This window comes from Nycticebus coucang, chromosome 7, assembly GCF_027406575.1.
Source record: "Nycticebus coucang isolate mNycCou1 chromosome 7, mNycCou1.pri, whole genome shotgun sequence".
Classification (NCBI taxonomy): Eukaryota; Metazoa; Chordata; class Mammalia; order Primates; family Lorisidae; genus Nycticebus; species Nycticebus coucang.
This window is the reverse complement of record NC_069786.1, coordinates 17,703,189-17,728,120: the sequence shown is the minus strand read 5'-3', so window position 1 is coordinate 17,728,120 and position 24,932 is coordinate 17,703,189. Positions and strand designations below refer to the sequence as shown.

At 42.4% G+C, this 24,932-nt stretch overlaps 1 protein-coding gene across 1 annotated transcript in view; it reads left to right on the top strand.

The window, feature by feature from the left end:
- Window positions 1-24,932, top strand: part of CFAP221 (cilia and flagella associated protein 221) — a 144,597-nt gene that overhangs the window by 73,514 nt on the left and 46,151 nt on the right. Inside the window, exons 9-19 of the mRNA XM_053597662.1 lie at window positions 2,524-2,644; window positions 2,722-2,833; window positions 3,013-3,121; window positions 6,143-6,230; window positions 9,123-9,212; window positions 10,814-10,912; window positions 14,181-14,286; window positions 16,594-16,727; window positions 18,137-18,217; window positions 18,994-19,101; window positions 19,192-19,326. Coding sequence (XP_053453637.1) covers window positions 2,524-2,644; window positions 2,722-2,833; window positions 3,013-3,121; window positions 6,143-6,230; window positions 9,123-9,212; window positions 10,814-10,912; window positions 14,181-14,286; window positions 16,594-16,727; window positions 18,137-18,217; window positions 18,994-19,101; window positions 19,192-19,326 — 1,183 coding nt within the window. The remainder of the gene's footprint in view (window positions 1-2,523; window positions 2,645-2,721; window positions 2,834-3,012; window positions 3,122-6,142; window positions 6,231-9,122; window positions 9,213-10,813; window positions 10,913-14,180; window positions 14,287-16,593; window positions 16,728-18,136; window positions 18,218-18,993; window positions 19,102-19,191; window positions 19,327-24,932) is intronic.

Below are 24,932 nucleotides of genomic sequence, written 5' to 3'. Positions count from 1 at the left end.
AAATTCAAAGCAGCCTGAGTCAATTGTGGGATATTAGTATGGCCTGGTGCACGTAAGTCCTACAAGTAACCATAGTAGAAATAAAATCACTAGGCAATAAACCAGTAGGATCTAATATGAATTTTTTTTTTTTTTTGAGACAAAGTCGCAAGCTGTCGCTGTGGGTAGAGTGCCGTGGCGTCACAGCTCATAGCAACCTCAAACTATTGGATTCAAGTGATTCTCTTGCCTCAGCCTCCCAAGTAGCTGGGACTATAGGCACCTGCCACAACGCCCAGCTATTTTTTTTTTCTTGTTGCAGTTGTCGTTGTTTAGCTGGCCCGGGCCAGGTTCGAACCCGCTAACCTCGGTGTATGTGACTGGCGCCCTACCCACTGAGCTATGTGAATTTTTTAAAAGTGTCAACTTCTCTGGTGTCAGAGAACCAGGCAAGCGAAATTCTCTTTGCCCTTTCATGTCATCTGCTGCAATAATCAAGTGACTTTCGCAAAGTCCCTGAGTGGAATTTTTACTCGTGTATCCTTCCACAGACGAGTGCTAAGTACCCAAGAGCAGTGTGTAGTCCAAGCACCATTGAAATGAAAGTGTACATTCTAAACTACTATGTAAATAACTTATTTAGTGCACCCGACGTTTTCAAGGACTACAGCTCAAGACCTGCATGCCTCCCTGAACGGCAAGTGGTACTATAACAGGGGAAAAAATGATACTAGCTATAGCAAATTCTCTGAAATTTTTATAGATTTGCTTTCTTTGTTTCAGTAAAGGACGTGTGGTGCACTTACTCACGTCCATGTATAACTCTTCAGTTTCTCATTTTCTTAGACCCCTTCATTTCCATCACCAACACTGGCAATTAGAGTTGTTCAGGAGCCATACCTCACTCTCGAGCTAAGGATTTCGTCCCTGCATATCAGAGCATGGCAGTCAACAAGTGCCTCACCAAGGGACAGGCTCTACCCTGCCGTGGACCTTTAAGGATGCTCTTACCCGGGTAGATTTTAAATTTGAGATGGCCAACATCATATCCATACCATGCCATGAGGCCTATTCAGTAGGTGTTCAGCAAATGTGAATTGATTTGTCAGAATCATTTTGATTTTGTCAGAATGAGTGAACATTAGCATGTTCTTGTTTTATTTCTGTAATGTCATGGAAAACAAGTGTTTATCCTGTAGAACAAGTGTTCAGGCATTCTTGCTTGAAGAAACGCTTCATAGGTAGCATTTCTAAATATACCATAGTTCTACGACATCTCATAATACCTGAAATACCTTCTTCAGGTTATTAGGGCACTGTCTCTACCCACCTATGTCTAAAGGCCGTTTTCAGTCACAGAAAAGATCCCCCAGATCAGTCTGAATCTCTTTTTGAAAGCTCTTGCTACAAACAATGAGCATAATCATTTTCTTACTAGGAAGATAAATCTAGGCAAGATTTTTTTTTTGAGACAGAGTCTCAGTATGTAACCCTGGATAGAGTGCTGTGGCATCACAGCTCACAGCAACCTCAAACTCTTGGGCTTAAGTGATTCTCTTTCCTCAGCCTCCCAAGTAGCTGGGAATACAGGAGCCTGCCTGGTTATTATTTTTGGTTGCAGTTGTTATTGTTGTTTAGCAGGCCGAGGCTTGAACACGCCAACCTTGTTGTATGTGGCTGGCGCCCTACTCACTGAGCTACAGGCGCTGAGCCAAGGTAAGAGTTTTTTTTTAGAGACAGTCTCGATAGAGTACTATGGTGTCACAGCTCACAGCAACCTCAAACTCTTGGGCTTAAGTGATTCTCTTTCCTCAGCCTCCCAAGTAGCTGGGACTTCAGGCACCTGCCACAACGCCCGGCTATTTTTTTGTTGCAGTTTGGCTAGGGCTGTGTTTGAACCCACCATCCTCCGTATATGGGGCCAGTGCCCTACTCACTGAGCCACAGGCGCCACCCCAAGGTAAGATTTTTTTTAATGTAATAAATGTAGCTATTGAAAACTGGCAGCCTAGAAATGAATTATGCTAGCATTTTTCAGCAAGTCATGTTTTCACTCATTATATTCTTTAAGTGGGTGGATTGCTCGAGCTCAAGAATTTGAGACCAGCCTGAGCAAGAGTAAGACCCCATCTCTAAAGAATAGCTGGGCATTGTGGCCCGCACCTATAGTCCCAGTACTTGGGAGGCTGAGGCAAGAGAGTCACTTGATCCCAGGAGACTGAGGTTGGGGGCTGTGAGCTAAGATGCCACAGCACTCTACCCAAGGCAACAGAGTAAGACTGTGTCTCAAAAAAAAAAAAAAGGATGCAAAGGAAAACAACGATTGGTGGGCTATTCTGATATATATGGTAATACTCGAACATACTAACATTGAATTTATTTTTAGTAGACCACTGTTTTGGCACACTAAACTAAATTTTCAGTTTAGATATGATAATGGGCTTTAAGTCATGATACACACATATTATCAGAAGGAACATAAAAATAGGAAGTTACCATTGAGTTACTAGCACATTCTAATTTAATATCTCTTTTAAACTATAGATCAGAAGAGTTTGAAAGGTTAAATACTCTTTCTAAGAGAATGAATGCTCCTCCAGGAAAAGCAATGACACGCATACATTTTCACCGACCACCAGCGAAGATAAAACCCCCAAAGATGAAGGTAAAGTAGACGTTGCCCTCAGTGTGACGGGGGATGACTGCGCAGCTAAATAACTGACCTTCCCTCTGGTCTCTCAGGAAATTGAGTACCAGAATTTGAGATTTCCAGTAGATTTATCAAATCCATTTGCTGTGGCAACTGTTTTAAACCAAGAAGCAGGAAAATTGAAGATTAAAGAATTAAGAGAAGGTAACTAGCTGATCCACATAAAGCAGCCCCTGGGCAGCATATGAAAGAGTCACATTTATTACTTGTGAACAACAAAACTCAGTTAGATTGCTATTATGCTTTGCCATTCGGAATGTGTTTTTCTCTCTGCAAACGAGTCTGATTCGATTACGGGTATAATTGTTTGCTTCTGCCTTCAGTTTTGGATCAAGGCACTGAAATTTCAAAAACAAGACAGATGAAGGAAGCGCTCTTTGACCATAAAGTCAGACAGGATGTTTATGAAGAGCTTGAAAATCATCTTAAGTGGTAAATAATGAGCAAATATTCGTATCAATATTTGTACTGTTGTTTTTAGGTGATGGTCTTTTATACATGAAACACATGAAATGTAATAACTTTTATGCCTTTGCAGAATTTGATTATTCATCCTTCACCTCTGTCCTTCTAGTTCAGAATGTAGTTCCTATTAGGAATGAATTTATGTGACCAAACCATGCTCTTTCTTAAGCATGGCCAGGCAGTGGCAGAACTGGGCCCTTGCTCCCTGCTGGCCACTGCTGCCAGCATCCCCTCACTTGAGGAAAATTTGAGTGGCTCCCACACACTAAACCTCCCCCCATCACCTTTCAGCCCACCGTGGGTCCCTGAGCTCTGGGCCGTGTGTCCCAGAGGCTTTCTGGGGAGTCCACTATGGTTGCAGTGGGGTTGGGGGGAACAGATTCAGATGTGAGAATTCTTGTGCTTCTGTGACCAAAATGGAACCTTTTCACTCACACAAAATTGTTTTTACCTGATGAGACCAGCTATATCCTTGTTTGTATTCAGATTCAGTTGAAGTAAGCTTTAGAAACTCTCAAATTGAACTAAAAAAGAGAGAGAGTGTGTGTGTGCTGGGAAGTGTGATTGAGAGAATGCCTGCACCCCACTTCCCAGCTCAGGAGAAGGTGCCCTCACCCTGCTCCCCGCCTCCAGGCATGAACTACAGCCTTCGTGTCTGACAGAAATTCCTCTCCCTCAGCTTAAGTCTGTTTCACAATCCCACCTCAGTTAGGAAGGAATTGAAGATTTTATTTTGTTTTTTAATTTTTTTTTTTTTGGAGGCAGAGTCTCACTTTGTCACCCTTGGTAGAGTGCCGTGGCATCACAGCTCACAGCAACCTCAAACTCTCTGGCTTAAGCTTTTCTCTTGCCTCAGACTCCCAAGTGGCTGGGACTACAGATGCCCATAATGCCTGGCTATTTTTAGAGATAGGGTATTCGCTCTGGCTCAGGCTGGTCTTGAACTCCTGAGCTCAGGCAGTCCACCCACCTCGACCTCCCCCGAGTGCTGGGATCACACTGTGCCTGGTCTTTGAAGATTTTATTTTTAAAAATACCTTTTCCCTATTATGAAAAGCAGATATGTTGTCATTGTAGAGAACCTGAAGAAGTATTTTTTTAAAGTATGGAGAAGGAGAAAGAATCACTGGGATGTGAACCTCAGCAATAACCACTTCCACTTATGTTAAGTGGAAGAAGACAATCACAAAAGAAAGACCATACACTCTGTGATTCCATTTATATCAATTGTCCACAATGGGCGGATCTGTAGACATAGAGAACAGACTTGAAATCACATCCTGAATTTCATTCTGAATATTATGTTGTTCACTTAATATTTTTTCTTAACTTTTTATGTTGAAAGATTTAAAATATGCTGGTAACACCCACATACACTTGACCCAGGTTCACTAATTGCTCACACTGTGCACATGGGCTTGCCCTCCCTCTGCAGCAGACTCACATTTCTGAGCCATTTGAAAGTGAATTACAGACATCAGTAAGCTTCATCCCCAAATACTTTAGCATATAGCTCCTAAGACCAAGGACATTCTCCATTACTGTAATTACTTCCGAGAAATTTAGCGTTGATACAGTTGTCCTAATCATGTCCTTTTTACCTGAGTTTTTGGGTTCTTTTTTCTTTTTTGGAAAGAGGAATGCCGGGTCCAATCAAAGATCATATAATTTATATTTAGTCTTCATGTCTCTTTGGTCTCCTTGAATCCAAGACAGTTCTCCAGATGTTCCCAACCGCCACTTTTAAAATCATAGCTACTGTTTATGTTGGAGGTGTGCCAGGTTTCATGAGGGGTGCATTACATACTGAATACCAGAATATCGTCATCACTCCGTAAGCCCCATTCCCAGTACCAGTCTGTCCCCATTCCCCACTCCCTGGAGCCCCCGACAACCTCTAAGCTGCTTCCTGTCTCAGTGGATTTGCCTATTGTGGACATTTCATATCAATGGAATCACATCTTATGCGGTCCTCTCTGTCATCTTCCATTTACGTGTTTTTAAGGTTCAACCACATCGTAGCATATATCACTACTTCATTCCTTTTATGGGTGAATAATGTTCCACTGTATGGATATTAACATCTTGTTTATTCATTCATCAGGTAATGGACATTGTAGTGATTTCCACTTTTTGGCTACTATAAATCATGCTGCTATTAACATTTATGTACGAGTTTTTATGGGACCCTCTCTTTTCTTTTGAGCACATCTCTAGGAGTAGAATTGCTGGGTCATATGGTAACTCCATGTTTAACTTTTTGAGGAGCCGTCAAGCTGCTTTCCATGGTGGCTGCACCATTTCACATTCCCGCTGGCAACATATGAGGGTTACAGTTTCTCCACTTCCTTGGTTATTCCTTTTGTTGTGATGATCCCGGTGGGTATAGAGCGGTATGTTGTTGTGTTTTTTTTTTTTTTGTTTGTTTTTGTTTTTTGTAGAGACAGAGTCTCACTGTACCACCCTCGGTAGAGTGCCGTGGCATTACACGGCTCACAGCAACCTCTAACTCTTGGGCTTACGCGATTCTCTTGCCTCAGCCTCCTGAGTAGCTGGGACTACAGGCACCCGCCACAACGCCCGGCTATTTTTTTTTGTTGTTGTTGCAGTTTGGCCGGGGCTGGGTTTGATCCCACCACCCTCGGCATATGGGGCCAGTGCCCTACTCACTGAGCCACAGGCGCTGCCCTGTTGTTGTGGTTTTGATTGACGTTTCCTTAATGACTGATGGTGTTGAGCATCCAGATGTTTTTATTCATAAATACTTTAGCATGTGTGGCTAGAAGCTAAGCTTCATTTTGTGGAACACGTTATCGATCTCAGTTATGTTGCTGAAATCTCAATAACCTGTCTCCCCCATGCTGTCTCCTCTAGTATCTCAGCATCCCTTTTTACTTGTGAAATATAATGAAGACACTTCATCGTAAAGTTGACTCCGGTATTCTGTTATTCTGATGGGTTCTGAAGCTGGATTTTTTTCCTCCCCAGGCAGGTGCACCTTGGTAAAGATCCCATATCTTATAAATATAGAAAAGAACTTGCTGAGGAGCGGCAAAAAGCAGGCACCAAATATAAGGTCAGAATCACTGCTAATTTATAACATTTGTTTCAGTAAATATTTGGAATTCTTACTATATGCAAGGTGCCAGGTGAAAGAAAACTGATAGTTAAGTTAGAAGTGGAGAAGTGCAGATAGCAAGGAATCTGTTAACCACAAATCAAGGCTGGTTATAAATGTCAGAAGAGACCTGTACGAAGTATTGTGGGGATCTGGAAGTCAGAGAGGAGAGAAAACACATTTAATTGGAAAGCTTCCTGGAATTCATGGCATAATTTTGAAAAGTTGTACAAAGGACAGTCATTCCGATGGAAAGAATGGCTCAAATTCAAACTGGAATTCTTAGGCTAGGTCTATCCCATGATCTGCAGAACATGAAGACAAAAGAAACCCAAAGATGGTGACCAGAAGCCACACCAGAGACAGATAGAAACGACAGTCCCAAGTCAGAGATGCTCGAAGCGTCTGGCAGAGATAGGGAAATTGGGCAGAGAGAGGGAACCTGGACGGGAGGAGTAGGGCTGCACTTAGAACGCACCTATACATTCGGGGCCACGACCTGTGGGGCTGCACGATACCCATGACGTCACTGTGGCTTAGGAGGCAGCTGTTACCTGCAGGACAGCTACAGAGAACACAGGTGACATATCTGTGGTGGCTAAGCACAGGACTCACCTGGGACTGGTCCGAGGGCTTTGGATTTATTGGTAGGACTTGCAGAATCCTCCATCACATCCTGTATCAGTTTGCTCAGACTGCCACAATGAAGTACCACAAACTGCGTGGCTTAAAGCAGCAGTTCTCAACCTGTGGGTCGGGACCACTTTGTAACAATGAAAATACATCAGGCATTAGGAAGGTTGAGACCACTGCCTTAAAGCAACAGAAGTTTATTTTCTCCCAGTTCTGGAGGCTAGGAGTCTAAGGTTAAGTTCTCAGCAAGGCTGGCTCCTTCTGAGAACCGTGAGAGGGATCTGTCGCAGGCCTGTCTCCTTGGCTTACAGATGGACGCCTTCCCCCTGCATGTTCACGGTCACCCCTCTTGATGTGTCTGTAACCTGATCCTCTCTTTTTAAAAGGACACAGTCATATTGGAATCAAACCTACTGTAATGACCTCATTTTAACTTCCTCACTTCTTTAAAGACCCCCTTTCCAAATACAGTCACATGCTGAGGTCCTGGGAGTTCAGAAGTTTGAGGGGACACAGATATTTAAGCTTGGGGAGTGTGGCACTGCTATGAATATGTGTTTCCTATAGAATATATTTCTCTTTCTAGATGTGGAGTCCAAACCAAATATTTAAGTAAATTTGTCTTTTTTTAATAATAAAAACAAAAGAGTGTAAAATCATTATATTGGTAAATCTTTGTATTTAGAAAAGGCGCATGTTACTATGCATATTGGCATTTAAATTTAGCTCGGTGTGTTCAGATTTTCTGCATGCTATTTTAAAAGCAAACTATCAAGTATTTTCCATCAACTCTACAATGGAATGCTATTTCCTACCTTTTTACAAGATGACATTGACAGGCATGTCCTGATCACGTCACCGTAAGCGCTAAGGCTGTGGTTGCCAGCATTTGTAGGACAGGCACAGTCATACCCTTAGCATCACTCATGGGACAGGGAGGATGAGCAGGTGCTCCTGAGGCCCTGATATATTGGAGACCATATTCTTGGTGTCCTGGGGATTTCATCTGGCTGCTGAGTTGTGGCAGGTGACCCAGTGACAAGGAACACCTGAAAGCCAAGGCATGTGGCAGAAAGCTAAGAAAAAGAGAAACGAGAGGAAGGAGGGAGCTGGCATCACAGCTGGATGGTACAAACCCTCAGAAACTTAGGGAGATGATAAATAATATTTAATAATATTAAATTCTGAAGTGTTTGTCATAAATAGAGTTTTAATAAAGATATTATGCTATCTCTATTCTCACTAATGCTCTATTTGCCAGTCTCTTCTTTAAATTCCCTGTTTTATTTTACTCTTGGTCGTGTTGGTGGGGAGTCTGGGTCCTCCCCATGAAATCTGTACTTTGAACTTAAAGTGTAATCTCAAACTCAGCTTCCTGATATGTGTAAGTCAGAGGTAGACAGCACACTACCCTGGGGACAATAACACACCTCTCTTATTTCTGGATAGAGTGTTAATGTCATGATCAGGATAGGTTTCTTCCAACTAGGCCCTTTCAAATGATTTGGAACAGTGTGCTTAAGAGCCAAGCTAATTTTCACAGACCGTAGAGCCGCAGATAGGCAAGCACTAGCACAGCCTACAGAGGGGCAGTGTTCTGTCCACGGGGGCAGGCTGCGTAGACACGGATCCACACCCAGCCAGCCCAGACCAGGAATCCCTGGTGGCTCCTGGGAATAGGAAAGAGAGCCCAGAAGCCATTAGTCAGGAAGGAGGGGGATGGAGAAAGAGCCGGGATCCCTCCATTGAGGGAAGGGGCAGGTCTCTTCTAGCCCAGAAAGACCTGACCACTCCTGCACCCAAGAAAGGGGAAGAATCACCATGTGCCTTCCTTAAACCTGAGACGTGGATAATGAACTCCGAAGAGCCTAAAACTTCTTTGGGACATTAAATTTTTTTTTAGTGAAATCTATATACTGCCATAATTGCACAGTTTCCTAAAATCCTTTCTGTGAACTTTAAGTGTCTTGGAAATAATTTCCAGAGCTGTTCTTTACTTAGAAGGTATTGAGCCTGCACTTCTATCCAAGTTCCCTGTGTCTAAACCATATGTGAATTTAACAATCATTTTAACTCCCCTCCTCTCTAGCACTCCCAGCAGGAGCTCCCTGGGCAGATCTAGCCAACCCACTAAGCAGGTTTCTACCAGTTTTAAAAAGAAATAATGTCTTTTGCATTTGTGTTCAATGTTAATTATTTTGATGATTAATAACCCAGTTAGATAGAGGAGACCCTATTTTGGATGAGGAATTTCAGCGACTCAAGACAGAAGTTAGCAACAAACGGGTCATTCGGGATCTAGCAGAGGTGAGTAAATTTCCTTTATTTGGAATCTAATTACTGGCTGCTCTTTAAATGCTAATTTTTAATAACACTAAAAAAATCTATGGAAATCTTTTTACCAAGATATACTTAATATTTTTTAATATGCTTATATTTTGAGAGTGTGGTTTTTTTTTTATCATGTCTTCACAAGTAAAGAATCAAAATTTGTAAATAATGTTTCTCTTGAAATTAACAGCGTTGCATGCTGTGGCTCCCCGCCCTGTCACTCCCTCCTCTCCCCCCCGCCCCGCTTTCTCTTTTTTGGTCCCCTTTTGTGTTTCCCTTCAGTCTCTGAGCCCCTGTCTGCACGTCCTCAAGGTGGGCTCCTGGACCTCTGTTCATCCCTCCTTATCTTGGTAGAAAGGACACAAAACCAGAAGTCAGAAGCCAGAGTCCTGCTCCCAGCTCTGCTGCACATATGGGACCTGGGACCGGCCTCTTAGTTGTGGGGCCTCAGTGTCCTCAAATGCAAAATGGAGATAGCATCCCCTCCACTGAATATCCTCTGTTGTGTAATAGTTTCTGGTTTAAACTCCAATTTTTAATTTTAACAATGTAAAAAACTCTCCCTAATCCCCATCTCTGTCATTCTCACTTCTCTTTGCTGAGTTTGCCAAGTCTGCACTGTCTTTACTTCTTTTCTCTTCCCTCTTCCTCTACATTCCATCTGGCCACGGTCTCACCACCAGCTCTTCCACAAGGCCAGACCAGAATCCAGCCTTCGTGCCTCGCGGTGCCCAGTCCAGTGGGTTTTTGTTCCTATGGCTGCCCCTCCTGCCTCTTCTCTGTAGCTGGCTGCCTAAGCCAGTGTGAGACTGGTGGATTTCTGATGCCTTTTTCCTCTTATTTTTTTCCCAGTCAAGAACTTGCAGTGCCTGGGGCTCTGGCTGACCGCACCACACCCCTGGGCACCTGTTCCTCCTCGTTGTTTCCTCCTCCTTCACTTACTGACCTACCACCCTGGGGCCCAGGCCCCGAGGGCTGCCCTAAGCGGGCCTCCTTACCACACGGCATGGATTCCTCTGGGGTTTTCTTCTTCTTCCCTGGGGGTCACATGTATTTACTGGAGCTCATCTAATTGGTCTATAAGTTTCTTTTTTTTTTTAGAGAGAGAGACAGAGTTTTACTGTGTCGCCCTCGGTAGCACACAGCAACCTCCAGCTCTTGGGCTTAGGCGATTCTCTTGCCTCAGCCTCCCAAGTAGCTGGGACTACAGGTGCCCACCACAATGCCTGGCTATTTTTTGTTGGAGTTTGGCCGGGGTCAGGTTCGAACTCGCCACCTTTGGTATATGGGGCTGGCGCCTTACTCACTGAGCCACACGTGCCGCTCTGGTCTATAAGTTTCTTAAAACACTAATCCATCTTTCACTCTTGGCCCCAAACTCAAGAAGTACTCCCTATAATGCTATATACACTACAAGTGCTTAATAAATGCTTACTAAATGGCAGAACAAATAAATAATAACTTGATTTGGGACAAAAGTCTAAAAAACATTTTTATTAAATGCCAGCGGTTAAATTTGTTTAAATTCCAGGAGTTAAAGTTTAAATGTAAGATATGCCTGTATTTTGTGTTCAAAGGAAATCGAGGAATTTCATCCTAATTTTGACCCACTCATGAATAATAATTGGGTCAGCAGGTTCCGGGCACAAAGACGGTTTCAACAAGCAGCACGCAAGGTAAGTCTCAGCCCTAGATTGAAATTTTGATTTGTTTATTCATCAGCATGAGGAAATCAAGCTATGGGGTTTTTTATAACATCTTTATTAAGATACAATTCACAGGCCATAAAATTCACCCTTATAAAGCGCACAATTTACTAGTCGTTAGTATATTCAGAGTTGAGCAGCCATCATCGCTAATTTTAGCACATTTTTATTACCTCAGAAAGAAACTCAGGACCCATTAGCAATCACCACGTCCCTCTCCCAGTCGCTGGCAATAACTAATCTACTTTCTGTCTCTGGATTTGCCTGTTCTGGACATTTGCTATAAATGGAATCATACAATAAGTTGTTTTTAAAAACTTGGTTAATTGGAGCGGTGCCTGTGGCTCAAAGGGGTAGGGCACCGGCCCCATATGCCAGAGGTGGCAGGTTCCAACCCAGCCCTGGCCAAAAATTAATTATTAATTAAAAAATAAATAAAAAAATAAAAACTTGGTTAATTTTTAATTTATAATTAACACATAATAATTGTACATATTTATGGGGCACAGTGTATAATGGTCCAATCAGGGTAGTTACCATATCCGTCACTTTAAGTATTGGGTTGGGCGGCATGGCAGGTGCCTGTAGCACCAGCTACTCTAGACAGGGAGGATCACTTCAGTCCAGGAATTCTGCTCTGTAGTGTGCTGTATCCATCAGGTGTCTGCGCTATGTTCAATATCAATATGATGACCTCCCAAAATCGGGGGGTCACTAGGTTGCCTAGGGAGGGAGGGAGTTGGCCCAGGTTGGAAGCAGACCCAGCTCAGAACTCCCCTGCTGATCAGTAGTGGGATTGTGCCTGTGAACAGCCCCTGCACACTAGCCTGGGCAGCATAGCCAGACCAGGTCTATAAAAAAACTAAAAATTAAAAAAATTTTCAGTTTGTGGCCTTTTGTAACTGGCTTCTTTCACTTAACATATTTTCAAGTTTTGGCTGAGTGCTCGTAGCACAGTAGTTATGGTGCCAGCCACATACACCAAGGGTGGCATGTTTGAATCTGACCCGGCCAGCTAAACAACAATGACAACTATAACAAAAAACAGCCGGGCGTTGTGGCAGGTGCCTGCAGTCCCAGCTACTTGGGAGGCTGAGGCAAGAGAATTACTTAAGCCCAAGAGTTTGAGGTTGCTGTGAGCTGTGACACTACGGTACTCTACTGAGGGTGACATAATGAAACTCTGTCTCAAAAAAACAAAAAAAACTATTTTCAAGTTTTGACAATGTTTTAGAATGTATCAGTGCTTCATTTCTTTTTATGGCTGAATAATAGTCTTGAATAGATGACTTTTTCTTTATCTATTCCTCAGTTGATGGATGTTTTGCTTGTTTTCGCCTATGAACATTTGTACAAGTTTGTGGACATGTGTTTTCAATTCTCTCGGGTTTATATATCTAGGAGTAGAATTGTTCTCTAGAGCAATGGGATATTGATCAGTTACTTCTAGAGAGAGTAATTGAGAATTCCTGGAAGGTGTTTTCTTTAACATCCAAGCTCATGGTTTGCCCTCAAAGGTGTCATCTCTCTGCCTAACTTGCTCATCTTCACGCTGCTCTCCCACAGAGCACATGTCTAGCCTCCAGCATCTTCCTGTTATCAAGACAAAATGAAGACTTCCAAGCCTCTAAGGTCAATAGGGGTGTAAGGAGACCCCTGGTCCAGCTGTAGCCACACAGCTCCAGCTTCCTATTGTCCTCTGCATTGTCCCAGTCCTGGTCTTCTTCCAAACACAGCATTCTCGTTCCCAGCTTCCAAGACCCTGTAGAGCCAGTGTCCCTGGTGAGGCTTTGCCTGGGTGGTCTCTACATACGTGCAGGATAGGGGCAACTACAAGATGCTTGGTGCGAGGAAGAAGGCAATAGAAGGAGGTGGCACAAAGCTGTGCTCTGGGGGAGGAAAGCGTAGCCATTGACAATGGCCAGACAACAGCAAAAGACTGGCCGGGGTGGCCTGCCACCAGTGAGGCCACCTTAGCCCCTCTGCAGCAATCCCTCCAGCTTGAAAAGAGGGATGTCAGCAGTGATGTGTTTTATTCTGAATGATGGCTCAGGTCTTCCTCATGCTCCACAGCATGTACTGTGAGTTCTGTGTGCCGGTATGTCCCCACCCTGGTGACTTCCTGACGTCTCCCCAGCTACAGCCACAGCTCAGACACCCAGCATCTCTTGCCTGGACCACTGCCACAGGTGTCCCTGCTTCTATCCCAGCACAGCAGCCAGAGTAGCATCTGAAAAGCTTACAGATGGCAGATCACAGTACCTCCTCTCTCACTGTTGCCAAACCCCCTTAAAGACTTCGTTTCACAATTAGAATTAAATGCACAATTTTTATAAAGGCCCCCAGGTCACACTGGATTTCCCTGTCCCCTAAGCATGTCTCCTTTGTTCCTACATCAGCATCTTTGTGCTGTCTCCTCTGCTCAGAATTCTCTTGCAGAGATCTTATATTAGTATCATTCGTATCATTGTCTCCTTGTCATTCAAGTCTTACCTCGAATCCCACCTCCCAGCAGCCTTCCCTCACTGTCCTTCCAGCCCTGCAGTTGTCCTGTAAGTTGCCCTCATTTTGTTTTTTCCATGGTGTTTGCCTTGTTTGTGTGTGTAGGTGTTTATTGCCCTGTTACCCGAGCTCCCCGTGCATACCCTTGGAGTGTGAGTGCTGTGCAGGGGGCGTGTTTATTTGCTTCTCACAGTATCCCCAGTGTCTCAGATGGAACTGGCACAGAGTAGCTGCTTCGTGGTATTAGCAAAGTGAAAGAGTCCTACACAGAATAAAGTGGAAAGAGGTGCTCTGGGCGCAAGAGCACTCAACGTGCAGTAGCATCCGCTCTAACTGCAAAGCTTGGGGTATGCATTGCCCCTGATCCACAGCCCTATTGCTACAGAATTGCCTATGTAGTTTGTCCTTCAACTCTGAAAATAGCAATTCAAGTATATTTAGAAAAAAGGATGATGTAGTCATTTTTTCCGCTCTTGAAATTGAGAATATCAAGGCTCTTAAATTGGGTGGGACAAGGCCAGACAACAACCTGGTCTTTTTCGTATTCAGACAACATTGCTCAGGCCTTGAATTGCCGATGGCCTCAGTCTAGGGCAGTGTGCCATTCTCTCTATGAATTAGACTTACAGTGATCATGTTGGCCCTTAGTTGCATTTGGGGAAAGTGAATTAGCTTGAATACCAAAATGAGCATGTATTGATTAATAATTTTACATCATTACACTCTCCAATTCCAGATCATAGTTCATCGACGATTACTCAAAATGCTGACTGCTATTCATAAAATGGACAGAAACATTGTAATGAAAAAGATCAGTCAAGTAAAACAATTCTCAGAACAAGGTAAAGTATGGATGCCATGTATAGCAAAGCCAAGAGTGGTCATTCCTGTGAGCGGGCTGTTTGTTTATAATGAACATAGATGTGTAGAAATAAACTATTTTCATGAATTGCACATTTTAGTTTCCTATTGCTACTGTAACAAATCACCACAAACTACGTGACTTAAAACACAAATTTATTATGTCACTGATCTGGAGGTCAAGTGGGCTGTGTTCCCAGGGCAAAGCCCATTTCCTCACCCTTTCCAGCTTCTGGGGTCCACCTGCACTCCTTGGCTCCTGGCCCCCTCCTCACATCCCTCTTATCTATTGCTTCAGTCATCACATCTCCTTTTCTGACTTTGACCCTCTCGTCTCCCTCTTATGTAGACCCTCTGACTACAATAGAGCCCACCTGGATAACCCAGAATAATCTCCCCATCTGAAGATCCTTGACTTAATCACATCTACAAAGTTCCTGTTACTGTGGAAGATAACATACTTGCAGGTTGCAGGGCATGGGATGTAGACATCTTCCGGCACCTTTACTCAGCCTATTATGTGACATGAAGCAGATGTCCATGCCAGGTTTAGCCAGAATTCCTGCCCAGTTGATAATAAAGAAGGTCAACCAGCCCTAGACATTGGGATGTTTGTCCATAGCTTGACCTCCTGTTTGGTGCCCTCTGCTTCCTCTTGTCACCAGAGAGGCTAGAGTAGTCATCATTTATACCTGCTGTTTGGCTGAATCAGTTTTCTCAGCCTAACATTGGTTCATTAAACTTTGAAATCTCTTATCGTCTTTACTGTTTAAAGAAATTCCAATTCTCTGATGCTCAGGTTGGCTGAGACTGTTGGAGACTCACTCTGAGTGGCTTCTGAGAGCCCAAAAGCCATATCATCATCTTCTCACTATATATATATAATACACACACACATAAATACATCTTCTCACTGTATATACATTATGTATATATACATAAATATATATAGTATGCATGTATATTTATATAGATATATATTTTTTCAATCTAAAGCTCAAGTGCAGACCCAAAGCAGGCCCTGATCCTCTGGGCACTTCCTCCTGCCCTGGCCTAAGCCCTCGAGGCTGGCATGGGCTCCCTCCTGCTCCCTAGGCAGCAATCACCCTCTCCTCTGCCTTTCCACTAGGATCCAGATGTGAATTTTATTTTTAAAAACAGGTAGCATTTTACTAAGAATAATATCTTCCACTTCCATACAGGTTAATACAAAGGATGTTGGTGGGCATTTAGGCTGTTTCCACATTTTGGCGATTGTAAATTGAGCTGCAATAAACAGTCTAGTACAAGCGTCCTTATGATAAAAGGACTTTTTTTCCTTCTGGGTAGATGCCTAGTAATGGGATTGCAGGATCAAATGGGAGGTCTAGCTTGAGTGCTTTGAGGTTTCTTCATACTTCCTTGCAGAAAGGTTGTACTAGTTTGCAGTCCCACCAGCAGTGTAAAAGTGTTCCCTTCTCTCCACATCCATGCCAGCATCTGCAGTTTTGAGATTTTAGGGACTTTACCTAACAATTGCAATCAGTGTAACCTGGCTTATTGTACCCTCAATGAATCCCCAACAACAACAACAACAAAAATGTAGCATTTTAATGATTTTTTTCTTCCTATGTTATTTTTATTTCTGGTATTGAAGTTTTTCATAAAGAAACTCTTCTTTACAAAAACAATTGTAAAATTTACCTATGGATTATGTGCAAATATTTGTAAAAGATTATCGTATACTCCCTTAACTTAACCTTTTTCTTTGCTGAGTTCATCTGAGATATTTCAGTTAGGAAATATAGGTTTTTGGAAGTAAAAATGAAGCAAATTTTTCAAAAATTTGAGAAGAAGTTGAGATAAGGATCAATGGTAATGGATCAAAACATAGAAATACCTACAAACAGGGTGGCGCCTGTGGCTGAGTCGGTAGGGCGCCAGCCCCATATACCGAGGATGGCGGGTTCAGGCCCGGCCCCGGCCAAACTGCAACCAAAAACTAGCCGGGCGTTGTGGTGGGTGCCTGTAGTCCCAGCTACTCGGGAGGCTGAGGCAAGAGAATCGCTTCAGCCCAGGAGTTGGAGGTTGCTGTGAGCTGTGTGAGGCCACGGCACTCTACTGAGGGCCATAAAGTGAGACTCTGTCTCTACAAAAAAAAAAAAAAAAAAAAAGAAATACCTACAAATAACGGCCTGTGGCAGCACCCACTACTTGGTGGATGGCAAATCTATAACTGCAGATGGTGCTTTCCTATAAAAATACCCACAGAACCCCCTAAAAGTCTTGTTTTGTTTTTTTACCCACAGAGAAGAGTTCCTCTAAACTCCCCCTACAGGAGGCCAGTCAGGATGACTGTTGCAACCGGTTCTCCGTGTCACCCAAGAATGTGCTGCCATTTGCTTTCCCATCCCACAGTTCTCCTCAGGGTGCCAATGACTTGGTAGGTGCTGTCAGGCTGGGAGGCAGGAGGTGGCACCGTGCCCATCTATTAAAAAAGGAAAAATACTGTATTTCATCAATTCTAAGATGTGGGGTTTACACTTAGCATCCTTGAAATTATGTCTTATAATAGTGGTATATTAACATTTCATTATGTCAATTTCATGATGGTGTATGAGATTAGATGAAGTATGGTATTTACTGAGTGCCTACCATAGGCCAGGTGCCATTCCAGGTTCTCAGAACATCTGAAGCAGATGAGCATGCAGGAGGAATTCTAGGTAGCACCTATGGGAGGCAAGCAGAGAGGGCAGGACTGGACAGAGAGAGAAACAGGATTTCAGTCCATCTCAACAAAAGCCTCCAGTGGTCAAATGAGGAGCTCTGAAGCCAGCGTGGGTAGGAGGACACAGCATTTGTACCTTAGCTTCTATTTTGTCATTGGAGGTGAGCTACCTGGGAGGGATACATGACCTGGATTGTGGCAGCTCCCTTCAGCCAAGGCAACTCCTGAGAAGGGCTTACCCTGAGAGTTGTTTCTATTGAAAAGACTCCTAGTACCTGGAGGACTAAATCTTTTAGGCCTGAAAAGGTGTCTGGGTGACACATTGCAGCCTCCATGATGGAAGGGAAAAAAAAAAAAGAATGACATACACTAAGAGATGGGAAAAAGTGGATGATCAGGGCTGCCTTCAACAAGTAGCAACTGTGAGGCCAGGAGCAATGGCTCATGCCTGTAATCCTAGCACTCTGGGAGACCAAGGTGGTGAGTCACCTGAGTTCAGGAATTCAAGATCATCCTGAGTAAGAGTGAGACCCTGTTTCTACTAAGAATAGAAAAACTAGCCAGTATTGTGGTGGGCACCCGTAGTCCCAGCTACTTGGGAGGTTGAGGCAAGAGGATCACTTGAGCCCAAGAGTTTGAGGTTGTTGTGAGCTATGATGCCACAGCACTCTACCCAGGGTGACAGAGTGAGATTATGCCTTTAAACAACAACAACAACAACAAAAGTAGCAACTGTGGTCATGGAAGGAGTTGCTTTCAGAGCGCAACTAAGGCCGGGGCATGGTGGCTCATGCCTGTAATCCCAGCAGCACTCTGAGAGGCCAGGATGGGTGGCTTGCTTAAGCTCACAAATTCAAGATCAGCCTGAGCAAGAGTGAGACCCCATCTCTAAAAATAGCCAGGTGTTGTGGCGGTTGAGGTTGCTGTGAGCTATGACGACGATGCCAGGGCAACAAAGTGAGACTCTGTCTCAGAAAAAAAAAAAAGATAAAAAAAAAAAGAGAGAGTGAAACTAGTCATTATAGTGTTTTAAAAGGTAATGGAAATAGAAGCATAAACACTTTTTCTCAGTGTTGATTATCTGTCTTTTTTCTTTTTAAATTTTTTTATTTTTCACATTTTAGGCTCCTGACAGCCTTGGACCAGTCCCCATCAAATCTTTAGATGTTCAAATCAAGCAGTCCTATTCTTTCTTCAATTTGCAGGTCAGATCTGTTACATAGTATTTTCTGTATGTGTTACATAGTATTAATTAATTGATTTTCTTATGATGTGATCAAAATATTCTTGAATTTGAATTGCATTTTTATTAATTTTGTTCTATTATGGATTACAGTGTGTAGCATACCATGTGGATTTTTCTGCTATTATTTTAGAGTATATGGGAGGTACAACAGATTCATTTTTCCTAATGTGGTGTATGGAAAGTAGGGTCTTTACTCTGAGGATATATAGCACTTTACACATAACATGAGGGACGCTGTCTAAACTGCATAAGTTAGAAACTTCAAGAAGAAATGTGAGACGAAGTGGACAAAAACTAGTCAGCCTTTCTCAAGGAATGTGACCACTTCTGTTTTTGAAAATAAAAATATTTTGGGCGGTGCCTGTGGCTCAACAGAGTAGGGCGCTGGTCCCATATGCCATAGGTGGCAGGTTCAAACCCAGCCACGGCCAAAAACTGCAAGAAAAAAAAAAGGAAAGAAAAATATTTTGTTATACTTTTACAGTTCAGCCATTTGGTGTGGTTGAGTCATTATAAATGCTTATATGTGCTGAAACCCAGACTGGGGAGGTAGTCACACACCAAAGTCTGTTCTGTGCCAGTCCAAACTAGCAATTGCTGTAGTCTGATGGCTAAAATGTGGTGCTTTTTTTTACTTTTACCATTAGGCAGCTCAGAAATGCTGCTGTTGAGATGTAGATCCTACCAAATGGTAACAGGTTTTTAAGAGTATTCAATCTTCTTCTTTCACTTCAGGTTCCTCAACAATATATAATTAAGAGGTATCAGCCATTCTCTGCCCACAGATGTTCAAAAAGTTACATACCTCAAAAGCTTGCTCGAGCCCTAAGGCAAGGAGCTGAGGTAACACATCCCCTCCTTCAAGAATTGATCTCCCTTTTCCCCTCTTGTCCTGGCATCGAGACTAATACACTGCTCTTGGTCCTTATATAGGATGAAGTCACCACCATTATAGCCCTTCCAAAACAGGACTCCACACCTCAGCAATATGACAAGACATCAATCTTAAACATGAAACCGCCCGAGGCGCTAGCCGTGTCTCCAGATTATGATCCGCTTTATGTTTTTGTAAGTGACAATTGGCAAAAGTCATGTGTTCCATGTTCCTTTCAGCAATTGCTCTATAAGAAAACAGAAACATTAATTTGGAATATATTTTCTCTTTGGAATTTCAAGTGTTAAACAATATCTCACCCTTGAAATAGTTTGCCAGCATTTTTTTGAGAATATCAATGTTACTGTCTTTTAACAATTCCTGCATTTTTAAAATAAAACCAACTTTATGATCTTTTCTAATTGTAATACACACTCACACACATACATAAGCAAAAGAAGAAATCAAAAGAGAAAATTTTTTTTGTGACAGGATTTTTACTATGTCGCCCTCGGTAGAGTGCCATGGCATCACAGCTCACAGCAACCTCAAACTCTTAAGTGATTCTCTTCTCTCAGCCTCCCAAGTAGCTGGGACTACAGGCACCCACCACAACACCTGGCTACTTTTTATTGCAGTTGTCATTGTTGTTTAGCTGGCCTGGGCTGGGTTCAAACCTGCCAGCCTTGGTGTATGTGGCTGGCACCATAACCACGGTGCTATGGGCGCTGAGCCCAAAAGAGAAATTATTAAGTATTTTTAAGTGAATGAAAATGAAAACAAAAAAATTTATGGGAAATTTATAGTGCTATCCTCCTATATTAGGAAAGAAGAAGTCTTAAGTTAATGTTCTAAGTTACACCTTTAAGAAACTAGAAAAAAGGGGCGGTGCCTGTGGCTCAGTGAGTAGGGCGCCGGCCCCATATGCCGAGGGTGGTGGGTTCAAACCCAGCCCCGGCCAAACTGCAACAAAAAAATAGCCGGGCGTTGTGGCAGGCGCCTGTAGTCCCAGCTGCTCGGGAGGCTGAGGCAAGAGAATCGCGTAAGCCCAAGAGTTAGAGGTTGCTGTGAGCCGTGTGACGCCACGGCGCTCTACCCGAGGGCAGTACAGTGAGACTCTGTCTCTACAAAAAAAAAAAGAAACTAGAAAAAAGGCCAGTGTGGTGGCTCATGCCTATAATCTCAGCACTCTGGGAGGCGCATGTGGGTGGATCTCTTGAGCTTAGGAGTTCCAGACCAGCCTGAGCAAGAGTGAGACCCTGTCTCAAAAATATAGTCAGGCAGTAGCGGGTGCCTGCAGTTCAGCTACTTGGGAGGTGGAGGCAAGAGGATTGCTTGAGGAGTTTGAGGTTGCTGTGAGCTATGATGCCACAGCACTCTACACAGAACAACAGAGTGAGACCCTGTCTCAAAAAAAAAAGAAACTAGAAGAAGAGGAGCAGATGAAACCAAACTAAGCAGAGAAAATAAACAATAAGATCAGATTGAAAATCATTGTTGGGGTCCCACCCCGGGGGCAGGGTCCGCTAAGACCTGTGGAACTGGTGCAACTGACTGAAGAAATATAAAGTTAGAAACGACGATAAAGAAAGAGATGTGACACACAGAATAGAATTTTCAAAGGTGGGAGCTCAGGGGTCCACCGCCCATTTGTGGGCTCCGGTGTGTAGCCCCCAGTCTCTGTTCCACTCAGCTCTTACTCAAATCTCTTTGCCCAGGTAGTAAGCTGAGGGAGGGAACAAAGATACCCGCAGTTTCTCTGAGTGAGCATATCAGCTCCTACTGTTATTATTATTAACTTTAAGGATATGAGTAGTTTTGAGGAATCTGAAACTTGAGTCTCAGGGGGAAGCCTTCTGTCTGGAGTCACACACACAGATTCCCAGGGAGGTGTTAAACTCCACTAGTTCACTGTGGAGTACAATGCCACTGGCATCAACCTCCTCTGAGGAATCGGTGGGAGAGAGGATTTTCCTCTGCGATAAGGGATGTCAGCCCTCCTGTCTGTATCTCAGGGTTTGAGCTGTTCCCTTGGTCTCTGCCCCAGCCAAATGCAAATCTCCACAATGGGTATCTGCTTTATCTGTATAATGGGCAGGAAACGACCTAGAAGATGTATCTTTTTCTAGGACTTGCCACAGTCTCTTCTATGGCCATTATTTTCCTCAGAGTGTTCACAGATGTAGCAGTGTATTTGTATAAGCTGTATCCCCAATAGGCCAGAGTTTTAGGAAGGGCCAGAAACTTGTTAAGATAAGAAGTTTAGCAATGCTAGCTTAAAGGTAAATTAGCTGACTTTTCTTTGTTCCGACTCTTTCAGCTTACTTTTTAATTTTCCCTTTTTTGGGGGGTGCCCTATCCTGCCAAGAATGGGATCTTCGTTCCCCATTCTGCCTGCAATCAATGAAATAGAAATATAATGGGTTCTTTGAGAAGATGAATAAAATGGATAAACCCTCTAACCTAACTGAACAGGAAAAGAAGGTAAAAGATAAATTATGGTATCAGGAATGAGAAAGGTGACATCACTAGAGATTCTACAGATATTAAAAAGATAATAAGTTAATATTATGAAAAACTTTTGCCAGTAAATTTGAGAACTTAAGTTAAATGTTCAAATTCCTTAAAAGGCACAAACTAATGGCCATGTATGGTGGCCAGGTATGGGAGGCCCAGGCAGGTAGACTGCCTGAGTTCAGAAATTCGAGACCAGCCTGAGCAAGAACAAGACCCCATATCCAAAAAAAAAAAAAAAAAGGCCGGGTGTTGTGGTGGGTGCCTATGGTCCACCTAGTTAGGAGACTGAAGCAAGAGAATCACCTGAGCCCAAGAATCTGAGGTTGCTGTGAGCTAATACCAGGGCACTCCACCAAGGGTGACAAAGTGAGACTGTGTCTCAAAAAAAAAAAGCTTATTGTGAAACTTCAGTAATTGAGACAGTACAATGTTGGCATAAAAACAAACATATCAATGGAAAAGAATGGCAGATTCAGAAATATATTCATTCATACATCCATGGTCAATTGATTTTTGAAAAAAGTCAAAGAAAATTCACTGGAGAAAAGATAATCTTACAAAAAATAGTTCCAGAACATATGGATATCTATTTAACAAAATTAACTAAAAAAAGGATCATCAATCAATATCTTTATAAAATTATTACAAAAGCGATCATATAAAGTCAGATAAAATTAACTCTGAGAACTCATCCTAGAAAAAGTGCTGCATACCTCATTGCTAAGTATCACCATGGTCAACTTGGCCTTCTGGTGACTGTAGTGATATTCAGCAATGAGGTACATAGCATTTTTTATGGGATGAGTTTATGAACTTAATTGTCAGACCTAGCAATCTAATGTATAACATTTTTCTTATAGCCAATAATAATGGACATTTAAAAATTTGATAAAAGGATAAATCTTACCACATTGTTCTTACCACAATAAAATTAAGTAAAATGTAACAAAATTAAGTAATTTTTAAAAAAAATTCTCAAGCCAGATGCACTGGTAGTTCCAGCTACTCAGGAGAATGAAGCAGGAAGAACACTCGAGACCAGGAGTTCCTGCCTGTGGTGAGCTATGATTACTGCACCCCAGCCTAGAAGACAGAGCAAGACCCTGTCCATAAAAAAAAAATAAAGAAATAAAAATTGCAGAATTAATTTTTAAAATGGAAAATATTCATATAACAACGCACAATGCATCATTAACAAAATGCAAACTAAAACCACAATGAGATACCTCTGTTAGAATATCGAAAATTGAAAAGATTTCTGATGGGGATATAAAACAGTACAACTACTCTGGAAAACAGTTTGACAGTTTCTTACAAAGTTAGTAGTAAATATACACTCACCATGTGATCCAGCCATTCCACTGCTAGGTGTTTATCCAAGATAAATGGAATCATAAGACTCGTGTAGAAATATTCATAACAGTTTTTTTGTTTTTTTTTTTTAACACCAAATACCTTTTTTCCTACTACAGGACTATTTCTCACCCACGGTTTCGATTGGTGTTCACTCCGTCACGCAAAATCAGCTGCATTCTGAAAGTAATTGGATACAGTGTAGGAAGATATTCTGAGAGAGACAGAAACCACATTCACATACCTCTTATCGCAACATATTGTTATAGTTATTTTATTATCAGTTATTGTTAATCTCTTATGGTGCCTACATCATAAATTAGACTTGGTAACAGGTATGTTCGTGTGGGAAAAATACTATAGTATATAGAGGTTTCGATACGGTCTGCCGGATGCCCAGGCATTCGCTGGGGGTCTTAATGTGTCCCTTGTGCATAAAAGGGAACTACTGAGTCTTTTGTTTTTTTTTTAAGGTTTTTGTTTTTTTTTTATTGTTGGGGATTCATTGAGGGTACAATAAGCCACGTTACACTGATTGCAATTGTTAGGCAAAGTCCCTCTTGCAATCGTGTCTTGCCCCCACAAAGTGTGACACACACCAAGGCCCCACCACCATCCCTTCGTCCCTCATTCTGCTTTTCCTCTCCCCCCCCGCATAATCTTAATTGTCATTAATTGTCCTCAGATCAAAATTGAGTACATAGGATTCATGCATCTCCATTCTTGTGATGCTTTACTAAGAATAATGTCTTCCACTTCCATCCAGGTTAATACGAAGGATGTAAAGACTCCATTTTTTTTAATAGCTGAATAGTATTCCATGGTATACATATACCACAGTTTGTAAATCCATTCCTGGGTTGGTGGGCATTTAGGCTGTTTCCACATTTTGGCGATTGTAAATTGAGCTGCAATAAACAGTCTAGTACAACTGTCCTTATGATAAAAGGATTTTTTTCCTTCTGGGTATGCCCAGTAATTGGATTGCAGGATCAAATGGGAGGTCTGGCGTGAGTGCTTTGAGGTTTCTCCATACTTCCTTTCAGAAAGGTTGTACTAGTTTGCAGTCCCACCAGCAGTGTAAAAGTGTTCCCTTCTCTCCACATCCACGCCAGCATCTGCAGTTTTGAGATTTTGTGATGTGGGCCATTCTCACTGGAGTTAGATGATATCTCAGGGTTGTTCTGATTTGCATTTCTCTAATATACAGAGATGATGAACATTTTTTCATGTGTTTGTTAGCCATTCGTCTGTTATCTTTAGAGAAGGTTTTATTCATGTCTCTTGCCCATTGATATATGGGATTGTTGGCTTTTTCCATGTGGATTAATTTGAGTTCTCTATAGATCCTAGTTATCAAGCTTTTGTCTGATTGAAAATATGCAAATATCCTTTCCCATTGTGTAGGTTGTCTCTTTGCTTTGGTTATTGTCTCCTTAGCTGTACAGAAGCTTTTCAGTTTAATGAAGTCCCATTTGTTTATTTTTGTTGTTGTTGCAATTGCCATGGCAGTCTTCTTCATGAAGTCTTCCCCCAGGCCAATATCTTCCAGTGTTTTTCCTATGCTTTCTTTGAGGATTTTTATTGTTTCATGCCTTAAATTTAAGTCCTTTATCCATGTTGAATCAATTTTTGTGAGTGGGGAAAGGTGTGGGTCCAGTTTCAGTCTTTTACATGTAGACATCCAGTTCTCCCAACACCATTTATTGAATAGGGAGTCTTTCCCCCAAGGTATATTCTTGTGTGGTTTATCAAAGATTAGGTGGTTGTAAGATGTTAGTTTCATTTCTTGGTTTTCAATTCGATTCCAAGTGTCTAGGTCTCTGTTTTTGTGCCAATACCATGCTGTCTTGAGCACTATGGCTTTGTAGTACAGACTAAAATCTGGTATGCTGATGCCCCCAGCTTTATTTTTATTACTGCCTTAGCT